This window comes from Corvus kubaryi, unplaced genomic scaffold, assembly GCF_017639235.1.
Source record: "Corvus kubaryi isolate FWS band 111438036 unplaced genomic scaffold, C.kubaryi_AGA036_p1.0 37354, whole genome shotgun sequence".
Lineage (NCBI taxonomy): Eukaryota > Metazoa > Chordata > Aves > Passeriformes > Corvidae > Corvus > Corvus kubaryi.
This window is the reverse complement of record NW_024581116.1, coordinates 4,223,734-4,238,283: the sequence shown is the minus strand read 5'-3', so window position 1 is coordinate 4,238,283 and position 14,550 is coordinate 4,223,734. Positions and strand designations below refer to the sequence as shown.

The 14,550-nt window shown below is 39.3% G+C and overlaps 1 protein-coding gene across 1 annotated transcript in view; it reads right to left on the bottom strand.

Moving 5' to 3' along the window:
• Positions 1-2,933: 2,933 nt before the first annotated feature.
• OPN5 (opsin 5) overlaps positions 2,934-14,550 on the bottom strand; it is a 36,844-nt gene continuing 25,227 nt past the window's right edge. Inside the window, exons 5-7 of the mRNA XM_042032961.1 lie at positions 14,028-14,362; positions 11,638-11,873; positions 2,934-11,049 (exon numbers count right to left, since the gene is read on the bottom strand). Of these exons, the coding sequence (XP_041888895.1) occupies positions 10,986-11,049; positions 11,638-11,873; positions 14,028-14,362 (635 nt within the window). The 3' untranslated portion in view covers positions 2,934-10,985. The remainder of the gene's footprint in view (positions 11,050-11,637; positions 11,874-14,027; positions 14,363-14,550) is intronic.

Genomic DNA, 14,550 nt, shown 5'->3' with positions numbered 1-14,550 from the left:
ACAGCCTTTAAGTCCCCCACAGTTTTCCTTCTGACTGTCATATTTTAAGAAGGAAAAAAATCTGAAAAGTTATTTTTAACCAGTATAGCTGGAATCAAAAGTTGTCCCTATCCATCAGCACAAAATCAAAATTAGAGAAGTCAAGATATAAAATATAATGATCCGGAGGAACAAGATCAGTGAATAACCCACTTAAAACTTTGTCCAATTGAGTCATTCCACTTTCTGATTTAATTCTTGTTCTTTTTGACAGTTAAAGAGAAAAAATTGAGGGGGAAAAAAATCTAACACAAAACTTAATTATTGTTGACCGCCCTGAAACATCCTAAAAGGGAATTGCCTTCCACAAGGTGAATATCCATCTGCTTTAAACATTAGGTCTGTAGGAGAAATCTTGCCTTCACCACACCACCATCCTTTCTACATGCTGAACACCTGGAAAAATGGCAGCAAAACTAAAGGTGGGTTCACACAAATTTGTTTTCTTGTTGCACAGCAATTTTATGAATGTGTTTCTGGCCCACCCAGATTCCCACAAACCACGGCCCTGCACCCTCAGGGACTGCAGCTATAGCCAAGATGGGCTTGTAAAATCTCAGGGGTAGCCCAAACTGACTCAGTGAGACTTAGGGCTGCTCCAGCACCACATCATAGAAGTACTCATGGTTCACAGCATTTTACATCTGAAAATCAAAATCAGATAAAGAACTAGTCTTAGTTTAATACAACAGTAAAACCAGTAATTCGTATTGGGATTCAAACCCCTGTTTCATTTCTAACTGCAAACTGTGGTTGTTTTAACATCCATGTGTAGGTGTTAGATGCACCAGAACCACTTCTTTTTATTAAATCCTCATTTAATTCTTCTTTTATTTTCAGCTTCAACTCCAGAAAAAGCTTACCATAAGCAGAAAGCTCCTCACTAATCTCCAAATCTCCATGGAGAGCGCATCTGTTATGGTGCTCCCTCTGATCTTATAGTTTTTCTACTGATCTAAAAATAAATATTTGCTCATAATTTATTTTAAAAAACCAGTTTCTTTTTCAGGATATCAGAGTAATGTCTATGAAAGAAAGGAAAAAAAAATCTGCTCTTTTATTCTGGCTTTGAAGAAAGCTAATAGAAGTAACACCTGATTCACTCAGAGAACTATTTTTAAGCCGTTTATAAGCACGACCTTCAAAGAAAGACAAAACGCCTTCTTCAGTGCCTGTCATTGGATCTCAACCTGCCTCAATGAAATCAAAGTGCTCTGTTTTTCTGGACCCATAGGATGTGGGCAGGACCATCCCTCCCTGGGGTCATTAAAACCAGTCTGTTTGAGAATCCTTGAACACTTTTTCAGATAAAACTCTTTATGTCAGCTCTGTGGGACAAGACCCTGCCAGGAAGAACTCCTGTGGCTCCTACAGAAAAGTCACTTTGTGCCTTTGCCTTTGTGTGATCGCGAAGCGCCTCTGCACAGTCAGCCAGTGGCCCAAATTCCACTGCTGGATGAATGCTCCCTCACCACTTAATGCTGTGCTGTCAGGACAAAGCCTGTCCTTCCCTTTGCCTCGTGCCTGATGTTTTGCACTGGGACATTTTATTTGGTGCCTTCCAACTCCTGCTTCATGAAAAAAACTGTAAATATGATCCTTTCATCTTTTCCTGGCTACTTGTGGCCCCTACTCTATCCCATCAGATTCCCCCTCTTCCAAGATGAGTCCATTTAACCTGACATTGTACAGAATCTGTTCCACAATTTTTAAAAAGGTTTTACTGCCCTTAACCAGTTCTTTCCCTCTTCTAACATTTCCTGGGACAGTGCATTGGAGCTGTGCATGACCGGTGCAGATGTGGTGCGCCAGAACTCCTGGCAGCAGCCTGGCACCGTTTCCCAGCTCAATCCTAGTTCCTCCTACTAAGTTTTTGCTGTATCTGAGCTCACTGTGTGGGCAGAGTAAAATGGGATTGAAACACTGCCAAGTCCAGTCAATACCACCCAGCACTCAGGTTTGCACTGAGGAAATCTGCCGTTTCTGAACCTTGGCTGGTCAGATTTACAGACAGGTAAGGATAAGGGGGAGAGGATGAGTCTGGGAGGAAAAGCCTCCACCTGCCTGTATCTCTGTACCTGATGCCAGCACTGCCTGGCAGGGTTTTCCACTGTGTACCTGTTGTCACATGAACAGAGAAAAGAAGACGAATCCCTCTCCCCAGTTTCCAATTCTCCTCAGATGCCTCGAAGAACAGGACAAAGCTACTAGTAAGAAGGAGACCATCTAACTTTGATGTCCTCTCAGGCAAGAGCAGGTTAAAAGCCTTTCCAGGTAACACTCCACTGCACTGGGTCAGGATGCCCAAACCATGGCAACTCCCAGATCTTGATTTGTAGGATCCCTTAGCCAGAGGTGTCAATTGTCTTTTGGGGTCAGGGAGAAAATAGGTGGAGACAGTATTTTTTCTTTATTTAGAGAATCATTTTATTCAGAGTATCCTCAAATATCTTCTCAAGTGTAGGCTTTGCTTGTTTCTCATTAGACTGTAATGGTCCTCACACACTTTTTGCAGCCACTCAAGTCATAGAATCATAAGGGCTTGGGTTGGAAGGGGTCTTAAAGATCATCCAGTTCCACCCCCTACCATGGGCAGGGACACCTTCCACTATCCCAGGTTTCTCCGAGCCCCATCCAACCTGGCCTTGAACATTTCCAGGGATGGGGCAACCACAGCTTCTCTGGACAATCTGTGCCAAGGCCTCATCACCCTCAGAGGGAAGAATTTCTTCCTAATATCCAATGTAAACCTACCCTCACTCAGAACAAAGCATTTTACTGCAGACACGTGCAGGTTATGGATTGCAGTTAAATGTCACCAAAAGCAGCCTTGATGTGAAAACATACAATTTTGTGATCAAAACCCAAGACAAAACCACAGGTAACAGCATTGATCCATTCTCTTGCTTTATTTGAAAGCACATTCAGATAACAAAGTGCAGAAAATAAAGTCTGCCTGTGATGTCATCTATCTGGCGGGGTGTTTAGGGGACTGAAAACGGCAGAGAAAAATGATAATCACCACTGTTGTTCCAACACAGTGACAGTAAAGTGTCCCCTGATGTTAAGTGCAGTCAGTAAGTAAGGTTCTTTACTGCTTCATAACACAGTATTGTATATTAACAACATATTAACTCAGCAAAACCACTTGAGAACTTACACAGTTATTTACAGGCTCACTCCATAAATTTTCTCTTACATTGGTGATTGCAGTTCCAGGACATTGCACTGACACACAACGTGTTGGAAACATTGATGGACACAAACAATTGAATTTTATACTGTGAGTTACAAAATCAGTAGTTAATGTACTCTCCTACTGGTCTGACCTCTGAGGTTCATTAATCACCATACCTAGATCCTCCATTATGATTTGAGCTCCAACATGATGAAAAAATTCAGTAATAAATATTTTAGGAAGTTTTGTATTAGTTTCTTACAGCTTTGAATGTTGCTTACAACACCAGCATGCTATGACTGACACTTCAGCTGTGTACTCCAATGGGTCATTGGGAAGGTCAAGTGCATCTTTTAAGGACTATAATGACACAGAACAGGAGGAAGCTGAAATCACTCAAAGCCAGGAGCAAAGTGGCCTTCAGCCTTCCTCACCTTTGTGCTACCAGCCAAGTTAAATCTTTAGTGCAGTCAGTAAGTCTCCTCAGCAAAAAGGACCCTCTTAGCTCAAGGTCTGAGTGTTTACATCAGAGTTAGAGAACCAGATCCCAGACAGTCGTCAGTACATCTGGAATTTCTTGGGTCTCATAAAACTGAAAAGACATTTTCTCCTTTTATTTCTATCGCAGTCTCAGAGCAGTACCCTGATTTTGGTGGGGTTGCTCCTGGTTAATCTCATCTTTAACTGAGAAAGAAGCCCACCCTTCTTCCCCCTTTCCCTTTTCCCTATGGACCCAGACTCCCTGTTGTGGGGGTTGTTAACCAGATGCAACTCCAACCAGGCAGCTGAGGCTGTTGTGGTGGGAGATGAGCAAGGCAAAGGAAACACAAGACCCTTTTTATGCATAAGAAACTGGAAAGAGAAGAAGACCATGGACTTCCAAGCAGATGTGCACATATTTTCAGCAGGAAGGAGTCTGATCCCCTAAACAGAACAGAAATCTATCTAATACATGCCAGTGATTTCTTTTTCTACAATATTAAGCATAGACCAGTATCAGGACACTATATGTGATTACAATCCTACTGCCAACAAACTGAAACAATAAATACAGCACATATACACAAAAAATTACACTTGAAATTATTTCTTAATAGGACACACCATCAGTAGTAGAAATATATCTCTGTACAATTAATACACCTAAGCTTTGAGATAACAATCATATTTCAGTTATTTTGAGTCAGTATCACTAAAAGTCTATTAGTGTCTTTGTAAATTTAACTCTATTAGAAATACAATTCCTAAGAATGAAAATGTAGCTCACAAACCACTAATATATGTTTTTCTGAAGGTAATTTTCTCATGTAATTTCCCTGTGGTTGTTTGGTGTATTTTAATTTAATGACTCTGGGATTCCAGATTTATTACCGTATTCTCAAAAGCTCAACAGCACAGCTGAAAATATTTTATTCCGACAAATTGTCCATGGCAGTAATTACAGCACTTTATTTCAGCTTGAACTGCAAGTGTTGCAGAATGATACCTCTCTGAAAAGCTCATCTAATAACTGTGAAAGCAGAGCTACTTCTTTCATTATAAAATTTAACTCGGCATCTGCACATGCCACTGCATTGCACCAACTTTGGATTTTGAAACCACTTCATTAGAAGTGAAGTTTCACTATGTGAGGGGTCTTTTGAAGCCAGTTCCAGTGTAAACAATCCAGCTGTCTGTACAGCAAGGTCAGCACTCATTACTTCAGCAGCAAAGGCAGATTCTAAGGTGAGATACTACTAGTGTTTAAATTAGGAAAATGCTCAGAAATCCAGGTATCAGGACTAAAAATGGCTGTTTAGAAATATTGCCAATTTTTAACAATTTTTGTTAGTAGATTAAATAATCTGTTCTTGAATAACTGGTAGATCATGCCCCATCTTCTTTCCTTGAGAACTCTTCCAAAGCTTGAATGTTCCTGTAGTTCAGAAAGTTCCATTCCAGTTTTTCCTGCCTTAGCTTCCAGCTTTGATTCCTCATTCTATCACCTTCTGAGACTGCAAATAACTCTCTTTCTTCATTTACATTATTATTGCCTCAAAGTTGTTTATACACTGATATAATTTACTCTCAGACCTTTCCTCTTTTATACTACTTTGCTTAACCCTGTCACCCTCTCACCTTAGTTTCTGTTACCTATACGTTATCATTTTTTTTCTCCTCCCTGTTACACTTTCTCTAAAGCTTCCCGTAGCTTTGGGGACCAGAACTGCAGACACATAGGCAGGTTCTCCACCTCTCAATCTGAGAAAATGATTTGTAATTAAGGAACGAGAGTCTTTAGGTGCTCCAGGGAAATACTTTTCAGTGTTGCAGACTGCCTTCATGAATGCAAAGCCGTAAGATAAAATCCCTTCCTTGATATGTTTTGCAAGATTTGTGCAGAAAGAGCAAGACTTCCACACCAGCCTCTGATTTTAGGATGCTGAGCCTCTGTGTAGGCCCTTTTAGAACCCAAAAAGGTCTTCCCATCTCTATTTTTGTACCTATTTTCTACAAATACATATTTCCTAAATGTTTCGTATTTTCACTAATGTAAGATTATGCTTGATGCAATGTAAACAAAATTTATTGTGTACCACACATGTATCCATCATCTAAGTCTGAAGCATGTTCTGTGCAACATCAGGTTTTGGTCAGCACAAAGTTTACTTGATATTTCACAAATTTATTACCTATATTCCACAAAGATTAAGAAATCTACTCCCAAAACTCACTTTAGGCGCTACATCCAAAATACAGACCAATGATCATCTTACTGACTCAGGGAACCTACCAAACCTTTATCAGCAACTTTCATTCATTGCAGTCACCTGATTTGATAGTGAATGTGTCTCTCAGAATAGAGCTCTAACAAACCAGATGGGTTTTCTTTTCTACCCAACTGACACACAAAACTGCAGTTAGTATTGGGAAAGGCTCGTTATTCATGGATGGTGAAGCTCCCTTTAAGTTCAGAAGTAACAAAAGCATGACAATATGTAACTAAATCTTGTATTTCGAAAGGTTTTGCTCTGGCTTACAGGTCCAAGATCCACTCCCCCAGCTACAAAGTGAAAGAGGCATAACTGGGGAAGTGCAGATCATTCCAGGCAGTTACAAAAACAGCCCTCACCATGTGCACCGTGTTCCAAGTGAAGGAGAATATGAGCCATCCTGAAAAGCAAAGCATGTAGGTAAGAAAAAGGTGTGGGATGCACAAGAGCTCAAGAACATGGTGATGATATTGGAGATGCTCGTCAGCAGCTCTCCAGAAAATCTAGTTCAGGCAGTTAAATGTTCTTCCTTGGGGCCAGAGAGCTGCAAAGGCTTGTGAAACTTGGGAAAATACAGATGTGAAGGGAACCAACAAGACCTTCCTTGGGAGGAGGGAAGAAGAGAATTTGGTGTTATGGTGAACATCATTTTTTAAGAGCTTCTTACCCAGGAGAAACTCATCTGGGGACATCCTGAGCTGGGAAATGTGACTAAAAAGATGCCAAAGCAACTCTCCTGAGGGATGCAGTTTGATGTATCTGAAAGTTCCCTGGTGGGAAGAAGAGGTACAAACAGAAACACAAAATTAATAATGTAGAATTCTGGGAGAAATAAGTGCCTGGTCATTTAGCAGCTATTCAGATTTATTCTCATGACCAGGATCACCCTGCACAGTGGAGGTGGGACAACCTCCAAAAGACATTGTGTGCCAAGAGGAAAGTTCCACCAAGGAATCCAATTCACTATCATTGTGCCTGTCATTCATTAATCACACTCTCTTTGTATGAAGGCACATCAATTTCCTCTTTTGCTTTTGATGCCACAAAGCCAAAAATCTTCTGCTATCAGCAGTCTTTTGCTGTGGGCGATAAATATTTTTAACAAATCACTTGCTGGGTTGGGTTCTTTTCATTTTTATTACAGGTCTAGAAATAAAATTTGCTACAGCTGTATTCACCTGCATGGACAAATGCTCTCTACTCTCTTCTAAAATCTCACAACCATAACTTATATTTTTAGTACTTTATTTTTTCAGCTTCTGTCATAAAAGTTTGTTTAAATCTCCTATTTCAAGAGTCTCTTCAGGCATTTTAAACCTTGATATTTCTTCATTGTCAACATATTTCCAAGTCTGCAGAAGAAGGTTTATAGTCATTCTTCATCTATGACTGAAAATGACAAATAAAAAATTTCCATATCCACATGCTTTGCATAATTTCACTATCACTTCAAAATACAGTATTGCTCTCATTACTCTCTTACTCTCAATCTTACTGTCCAGGTCAGCTCATTATCTAAGTGGAGTCTTAGCCTATGTCAATTACTTCCTTCAAGTCATGGACAGTGAATTCAAATAGAATTTTGCTTCTTGGCAGCTCAGTCTGAATGCACACAAAGGTTACATAATAAAAGATCCTCATTTATAGCTATTATTCTTGATGGCACTATTTTCATTGAAAAACATTAATGTTTATACATAAAAAGAGGAAATTTCTTAATATAACAAGGAGGATGAAATATTGAAAACGCAATAAAGAAATCTTCCTTCAGAGTCGCGTTCCTTACTCATTCATCACACTGAGTAGGTTTTATACTGCTGGTGCTTTGACAAAGCCCAGATCACAAAATAGTATAAGTTTGGAATTTGTAAAACATTTAGATTTCTAGAACAGCAAAGTGAGAGATTCACTGTCTTTTGATGCTCTCAGACCAAGGTTACATATCTCAGTTTTATGGAATAATCAATTATCAGCCTCAACACAGGGAGAGGAAGAAACTCTGCCCTGAGCATCAGTAGCAAAGTGCTGTCTTTAGAACCATCTGGGTACAACCTTCCAATCAATTCAAAGTTGACCTTGAAAATTCAAATCCATAATAAGACCACTCACTCCTCTACCACTGTGATCCCAAAGAGAGCACAAATTGTATGAGCTGCTTTATATACAGGTGAACAAAGAGAGTGCTCCAGTTCTCTTTCGTCATTGAATCCAATGAGATCCATTTGCTCTTAGGTTCAGATTCTGCATTTAAATTAAGCACCACATGCTGGAGTGTGCATGTCCTGCTTGATTCAGGGGAACATCTTTCACTGGAACACATGCTCAGCATAAACTTGTCTTTAATTCCTGCACAAGCTGGAGTCCTAAAGTTTCTTCTAGTGCAAGATACTGTTCAGTCGTGGCAAAACTGAGTTTTCAGACAAAAATAACTATGGCACTGAATAAAAAATAAATAAATTTAAATAATATGAAAATAAATATCTTTAAGTCATATGAAACACATTTATCATTATTCTGGAAGTTCATATTTAGAGTTTATTAAACCTCTGAACTCTTTAGGTAGCATGTGTATCTAGTACATTCTCTATAGTGGAATTCAAAAATGTCTTTCATTCTTTAAAAATATAAAATTCAGCCCTACCACAAGTGGGTATCCACTCCTGGGATGACCCAATAGCAGTTCTGAGGAAAGTACATAATTTTAAAAAATAAAGGGAAAAACTTCCCCAATTTAAATTAGAGGACGGGTTCATGCACAAACTATGGGTTGATCTACCCCTAAATCTGGGTGCCTGGTGTGTAATTCCTACAATTTTACCAACAGTGTTGCTTCAGCTAATCTCATTTATAGGGCCACTGTATGTCTGATTTACATCACACCTTAGTTATGATAAACACCTATAGATACAAACAAAAGTTTGCCTGGATGAAGAAAATAATAAAAGCTGCAGGAAGATGCAGGCAAAGTTGTTAATGTCTTCATAACCACGTCTGCAAATACTGTACAAGATGCCTTCTGCTCTGGATCAATTTGTGGGCACAATTTGCAACCATAGTTAAGAGATAAATTTGCCTTATGCTGAAAGGTCTGTAGAAATGAAAGAACTCAACTTCTGGGGAAAAATTAGCACAAAACAATGTACAGGTAAAAGGGCAACTCTTCGTACCTCTGCAAGTTTTCTTAGTATTTATTCAAAATTCTTTTGTTAAAACATTGCAGAGAAGGAAGCAATACCCAGCTTAGGAAATTCAACAACATTCTACTTCTGCTACGTGGTCTGAATATCATTTGAGAAAATAGCAACTGCAGAATGGGAGTGCTGGGACATGCCAACAAACATCAGATTAAACCTTTATGATATTATTGTATAAAGCAATATTAACATCAACACAGATCAGCTACAAAAGAAGTTCAGTTCAGTGTGGCAGGAAATGCATGTTAAACACATTTCTGAAATAACAATAGAATAAATTAACATTAAACAGGAAATATTAAACAGGAAAGTAATCGAAACTTTTTCATAAATGCTTTCTTTCCTTAAAGGAACAACCCAGAAGAAAGCTTTGCCCTTGTAACTTTGTTTTTAACAGCCAGCAGAAATCTGTGTGGGAGACTCTTTGACTTACAATTAACTTATTTTTAATAAAATCACATCCTTCTTGAAGAAATGACACAGAAAAATCAAAATCATTACTTTAAGCATCAAAAATCTGCTTTTATTGAAATGCTAGTTTTTGATCTATAGTGATGCCTCTACCTTATAATAAATCCAAAAAAGAAAAAGTAGATAATAGAAATAATTATGCGTCTTACCCAACACAACTGTTTTGGCTGCCTTACTCTGCAGGTCATTTCAAAGCACATTATTTTTCTATTTAATGCATTAGGAACTTGCAAAACTCCATTCCCCTAAATAGTTACTAATCTTCATCTTTCCAGGACTTAGTGTTTAAAAACTACTCTGCAGCTGCACTTTGGAAAGACTCCTCTGTCAGCAGGGCTGTGACCCTTCTCACAAATACACTGGTTTGAATCTAGTTTCATGGTTTGGATTGAGGAAGGTTCCGCCATTTTATATCTCGTGAAGTGATCTCATAAAAAATTGTGATGAGTAAAATACAAGATGAAAAATTCAGTTATCAATCAAGAAGGCAAATCTTTCTGCTTGTTGCCATCATATTTCACTGTAATTTTGGCCAGAGAATGATAAAAATGTGTGAAATATTAGTTTCCTCAGTTTGGCTTGGGCTGACTTCATTTCAGTTCTGCTTTTTTATTAAAAAGTTGTTCATAACTCCTAAATGAAGCTACAGTTTGAGCAAGAGACCTTTCCCCTCTCATTCACAATTGAGTAAGGAATTGTTATTCTATATCTTGTAAAGTGGTCCTGTGTATGTGTGATACCTCTGACTTTGCTGTCACTAAAATCAAAATATTTCTGAATATTGAAGGACTGAAGTCAAAGTTGGTTCAAGACAGCCTCGTGATTTGGAGAGATGCTCACCAGGGAAATCCAGTCAGCTAATGTTTCGCCACTGTGTAATTCAGAGCCCTGATAAGTGAAGCTCCAACTCAGATTTGTCCTCTAAGGAATCCTTTCTCTTGTGCTCCAGGTCTCCAGTGACTGCAGCAGGAATTTAGGGAGATTAGCTTTGGTAAACTAAAACTGGCCTTTATGAATACTTTCCTTCCCCTGAGGGGAAATATCATCCAAACTATCATTTCTGTTAGTGCTAAGAAGAGCAAAAAAAAAGGGCATTGTAAAGCATCTGAAGTGAAGGAAAATTTTAAATAAAACTAAATTTTCTCTGTTTCTCCTTCCTCTGAGTACTTAAAATATTTGCCCAACTCTAACACACTATTTTGGTCAGGATGGAAAGAACTGTACATTGTACATAGGAATAGTGAGTAAAATAAACCTGTCACCATGTTTTAATTCATTTACAGAATGAGGAACTTGAGCCAGTAGTGTTGTTTTCATCATGTTTTCATTTGCTGTGTGTGAGATGAGCCCTCATGCTTCCAGCTGGGTTTCGTTCATCACTGCCGAGTCCCTGTGTGCAGATATGGTGTATGTCCTGTGGGGAGGAGAGGGTACAATGGTCATTTTCTTCACACCAAGTTGGGAATTAAGGTCCTACTTCTGGGAAGTGATTCCTCCAGATCATTTTGTTCGCTGCACAGCCCCAGGGAAGCCAGCTTGCATTCAGCATGAGGGACTAGGTGAAACCTCCTTCTGTGATTCGGTGGCTGAAATAGTATCAGCAGGTTAATTATGGAAGGAATTAACACAATTCTCTTCCATTTGCTTCACTTGCAATAGAGGTCATCAACACCTTCTGGAGGAAACTCATATGATCACATGGAAGAAAAGGATGAGGAAGACAGGATTGATCCAAAACTCACTAAAACCAATTAGACTTTTTTCCAAACAATATCAATGGAGTTGGGGCTGGATCTAAAAGCAAGGACTGTCTCCTTGCTTCTCTTTATACACCTTGAGTCACTTTACAAATTCCCATGGCAAGAAAAATCCCAAACCAAAATGGTCACGGTCAAACCCAAGAAATAAGATCCAATGAGCTGTGATCCTTGGTAGACCTTAGTCTGGTCGTTTTGGAACATCATGTTCTCAAAGGTATCCTACTCCCCAAAGAAGAAATTACCTTGATTTCTTCAAAGAGCTCTTGGCCTTCAGCCCTCCTGACCGGCAGCAAGAAAACTTGCAATCAATGACCTGGTAAATGATGGGGTTGTACATGGCTGCTGACTTTGCGAGCAGTGTTGGTATCACTGAGAACTGGATGGGGACTGAATCTGGCTGTCCAAAGGCTGACCAGACTGAGACTACGGCGTAAGGGATCCAGGCAATGAGGAACCCTGCACAGATCAACATTGCCACCTTGTGAGAGCAGAAAAGAGACAGCGAGGTTAATTCAGAAGAGTCAAACACTGGCAGAGCAGCACTGAGCTGGGAAGAATGAAAAGGAATTGCATTCCACTGAATGGAAAAGAAAAATGATAACTTGCTTCTTCATATAAATATACAACATGAACAAAATCTGCCTCCTTATCTCGTGCCTGTGCTTCTTTCACCTGACACAGCGCAGTTAATGAGTCTGCTTTAAAAATGCAGCAAAGTCTGGCTAAATATGAGAAAACTAAATGAGATTTCAGAAAATAATAATAGCTTGATATTGAATTCAAATTATTTAAGGAGGGGGTTTCTTTCGAAACACAGAATCTCTTTTTTAGGAAAATACACAGATAATAGCAGAGCTCCAAAGGTTTTTGAAAAAAAATCCTTTGAAAATTGGGACTTTAACTGAGAGTGAGAATGCTAGTAAAACGTCTAGATTTGTTTCTCCTAACCCATATCATGGATTTGCACTCCATTAGAATATGTAGATACTTTAAAAAGCAAATTCATATTAAATATTTCAGTTCTGATAAATGAGTTCCGGGTAAATTAGTAAGTGACTTGCTTATAATATGAGGAAACATAACCATAAGAAAGTTTAGTAAAAATGCCAAAGAAAAACTGCTTGGGGCCAAAATTTGTGATTAGCATACTTTACCTGAACCAGCCTGTCTGCACTCAGTCACAGCCTGATATCACTTCGAATGATACCACGTCATAATACATCCTGAAAAACATCTGCCTTTATACTGCTGCCATTGACAGATAATTGCTGCATCCAGACTGGTAGCAACACATGTGCACTCATTTGGAATAAGGCAGTTAGCAGGATTTTATTACAAAAACAAACAAACAAAAAAATCCAGAAAGCACAAGGAGTTTGGACATTGCATAATCTTTCCTGTAGCCTGTTCTTTTTGTTGTCTGTCACTGAAGGAACAGTGCAGGTGAGCCAAGGATCTCAAACACAGACTGTTTGTTATAAATTGTACTGTGGAGTCAAACAGGTTAAAAGGGAGACTAATTTTCCATATTTATATTTATCCCAACATTACATTCTCCAGTGTAGATCCAAGACAGGAGGGAAAATTACTGGTGTTGCAACTCAGATCACATTGAAGTTTTACATGATCCTCCCAATATGCAAAAAAAAAAAAAATCTGCAGCCTCAAATCAAAAGTTTCCATTGCTCTTCAAAGGAAATTTGCTAAATAACCACCAAAAAAAAGTAACAATTTGAAACATCCCTTTGAAAGGCAAGTGCAGTTGCACCAGCTGTACTGGCAGCACTGGCTGTACAGGTACGTAGCTGAGATTTTCAGATATGTTTAGACATAATGACCCTTATTGCTCTATGTTGTATAACTTTCAGTTCAACTCCCAAAAATTGTAATAAAATTTGATCAGTCAAGCAAAACTTGCTGCTTGTCTCACTCTTGGCATGGCTTGCAGAGGTTGGTGAATCTTTTACAGATAAGGAATCTGGTTTTATTCAATACAAGCCTTTATTTTGAGAGGTTTCCTGGCACAATAACCAGTATCAAGGATCATGGCTGTCACCATTGTCAAACAGAAAATAGATTCAATCAGAAAACAGGATATGGTCTGAAAAGGAAAATTAATTTTAGCACTTCAGCATTTTTATTAGCAGTTCATGGCTGAGCCTAACTGATAAATTGTTTGCATAAAAACAATTGCAGTGTCACAGGACCAGTTTTGGTTTATATCTTCATTAACAGAGGAACGAAAACTGTCTGAAAGCTCTATTTCCCTGCTACAATAATCTGCTCTTTATCTGTTTTCTGTTATAATTCCTGTGAACATCAAACTCCTTAAATTAGTCTTTACAACTGTTTCTGAAAGCAAAAGGGTTTTTTATGGTGGGGAGCAGGGCCACAGGGAGATGATATGACTTGTAAGGTCACAGGGGGATACTGTGTCAGAGCTTTAGAGTGAGTCATGATCTCAGGAACTCAAGTGCCCTAACCACAGAATTATGTTTCCAGTCCTGTTTTTCCCCATCTTGTCAGTAACAGAGGAGAAGGCTACAAAAGCACCTTCGGAGCATCACGTTATTGTCTCCAAACGTGCTCATATGACCCAACAGAGCAAAATGAGGAAAATGTTCCTACCTACCTTGGTCAGCTTCATCTCAAGTATGTGGCTGTTCTGAATCCTGGTATCGTAGTGAGCGACTTCTTTGGTGGATGATTTGACTTTTAAAATTATTTTGACATAGGAAAACACAATCACTGCAGTTGGGAACAGGAGGCAGAAGAAAAGGATGCTCAGAACAAAAGCCTGTCCAGCCACCGAAGCCTGCGCCAGCCACCAGTCCAGAGTGCAGGAGGTCCCAAAGGGCTCGGGGGCGTAGCTCCCCACCCCAGCAAAAGGCACTGTAGCCCAGAACGTAGCATAGGCCCAGATTATTGCCAGGCAGATAAATGCATGATGTCTCTTAAGCCAGGTACCTGGAAGAAAATTCAGGAGTTACAAGTTCATGTCCAGATGAATTTGGCACAATGGAATACATCGTGTCACGTGGAAGTGTCCAAGGCCAGGCTGGATGTGGCTGTGAGCAATCTGGTCAAGTGGAAGCTGTTCCTGTGGAGACTTTGGAACTGGATGGTCTTGGAGGTCCCTTCCAACCCAAACCATT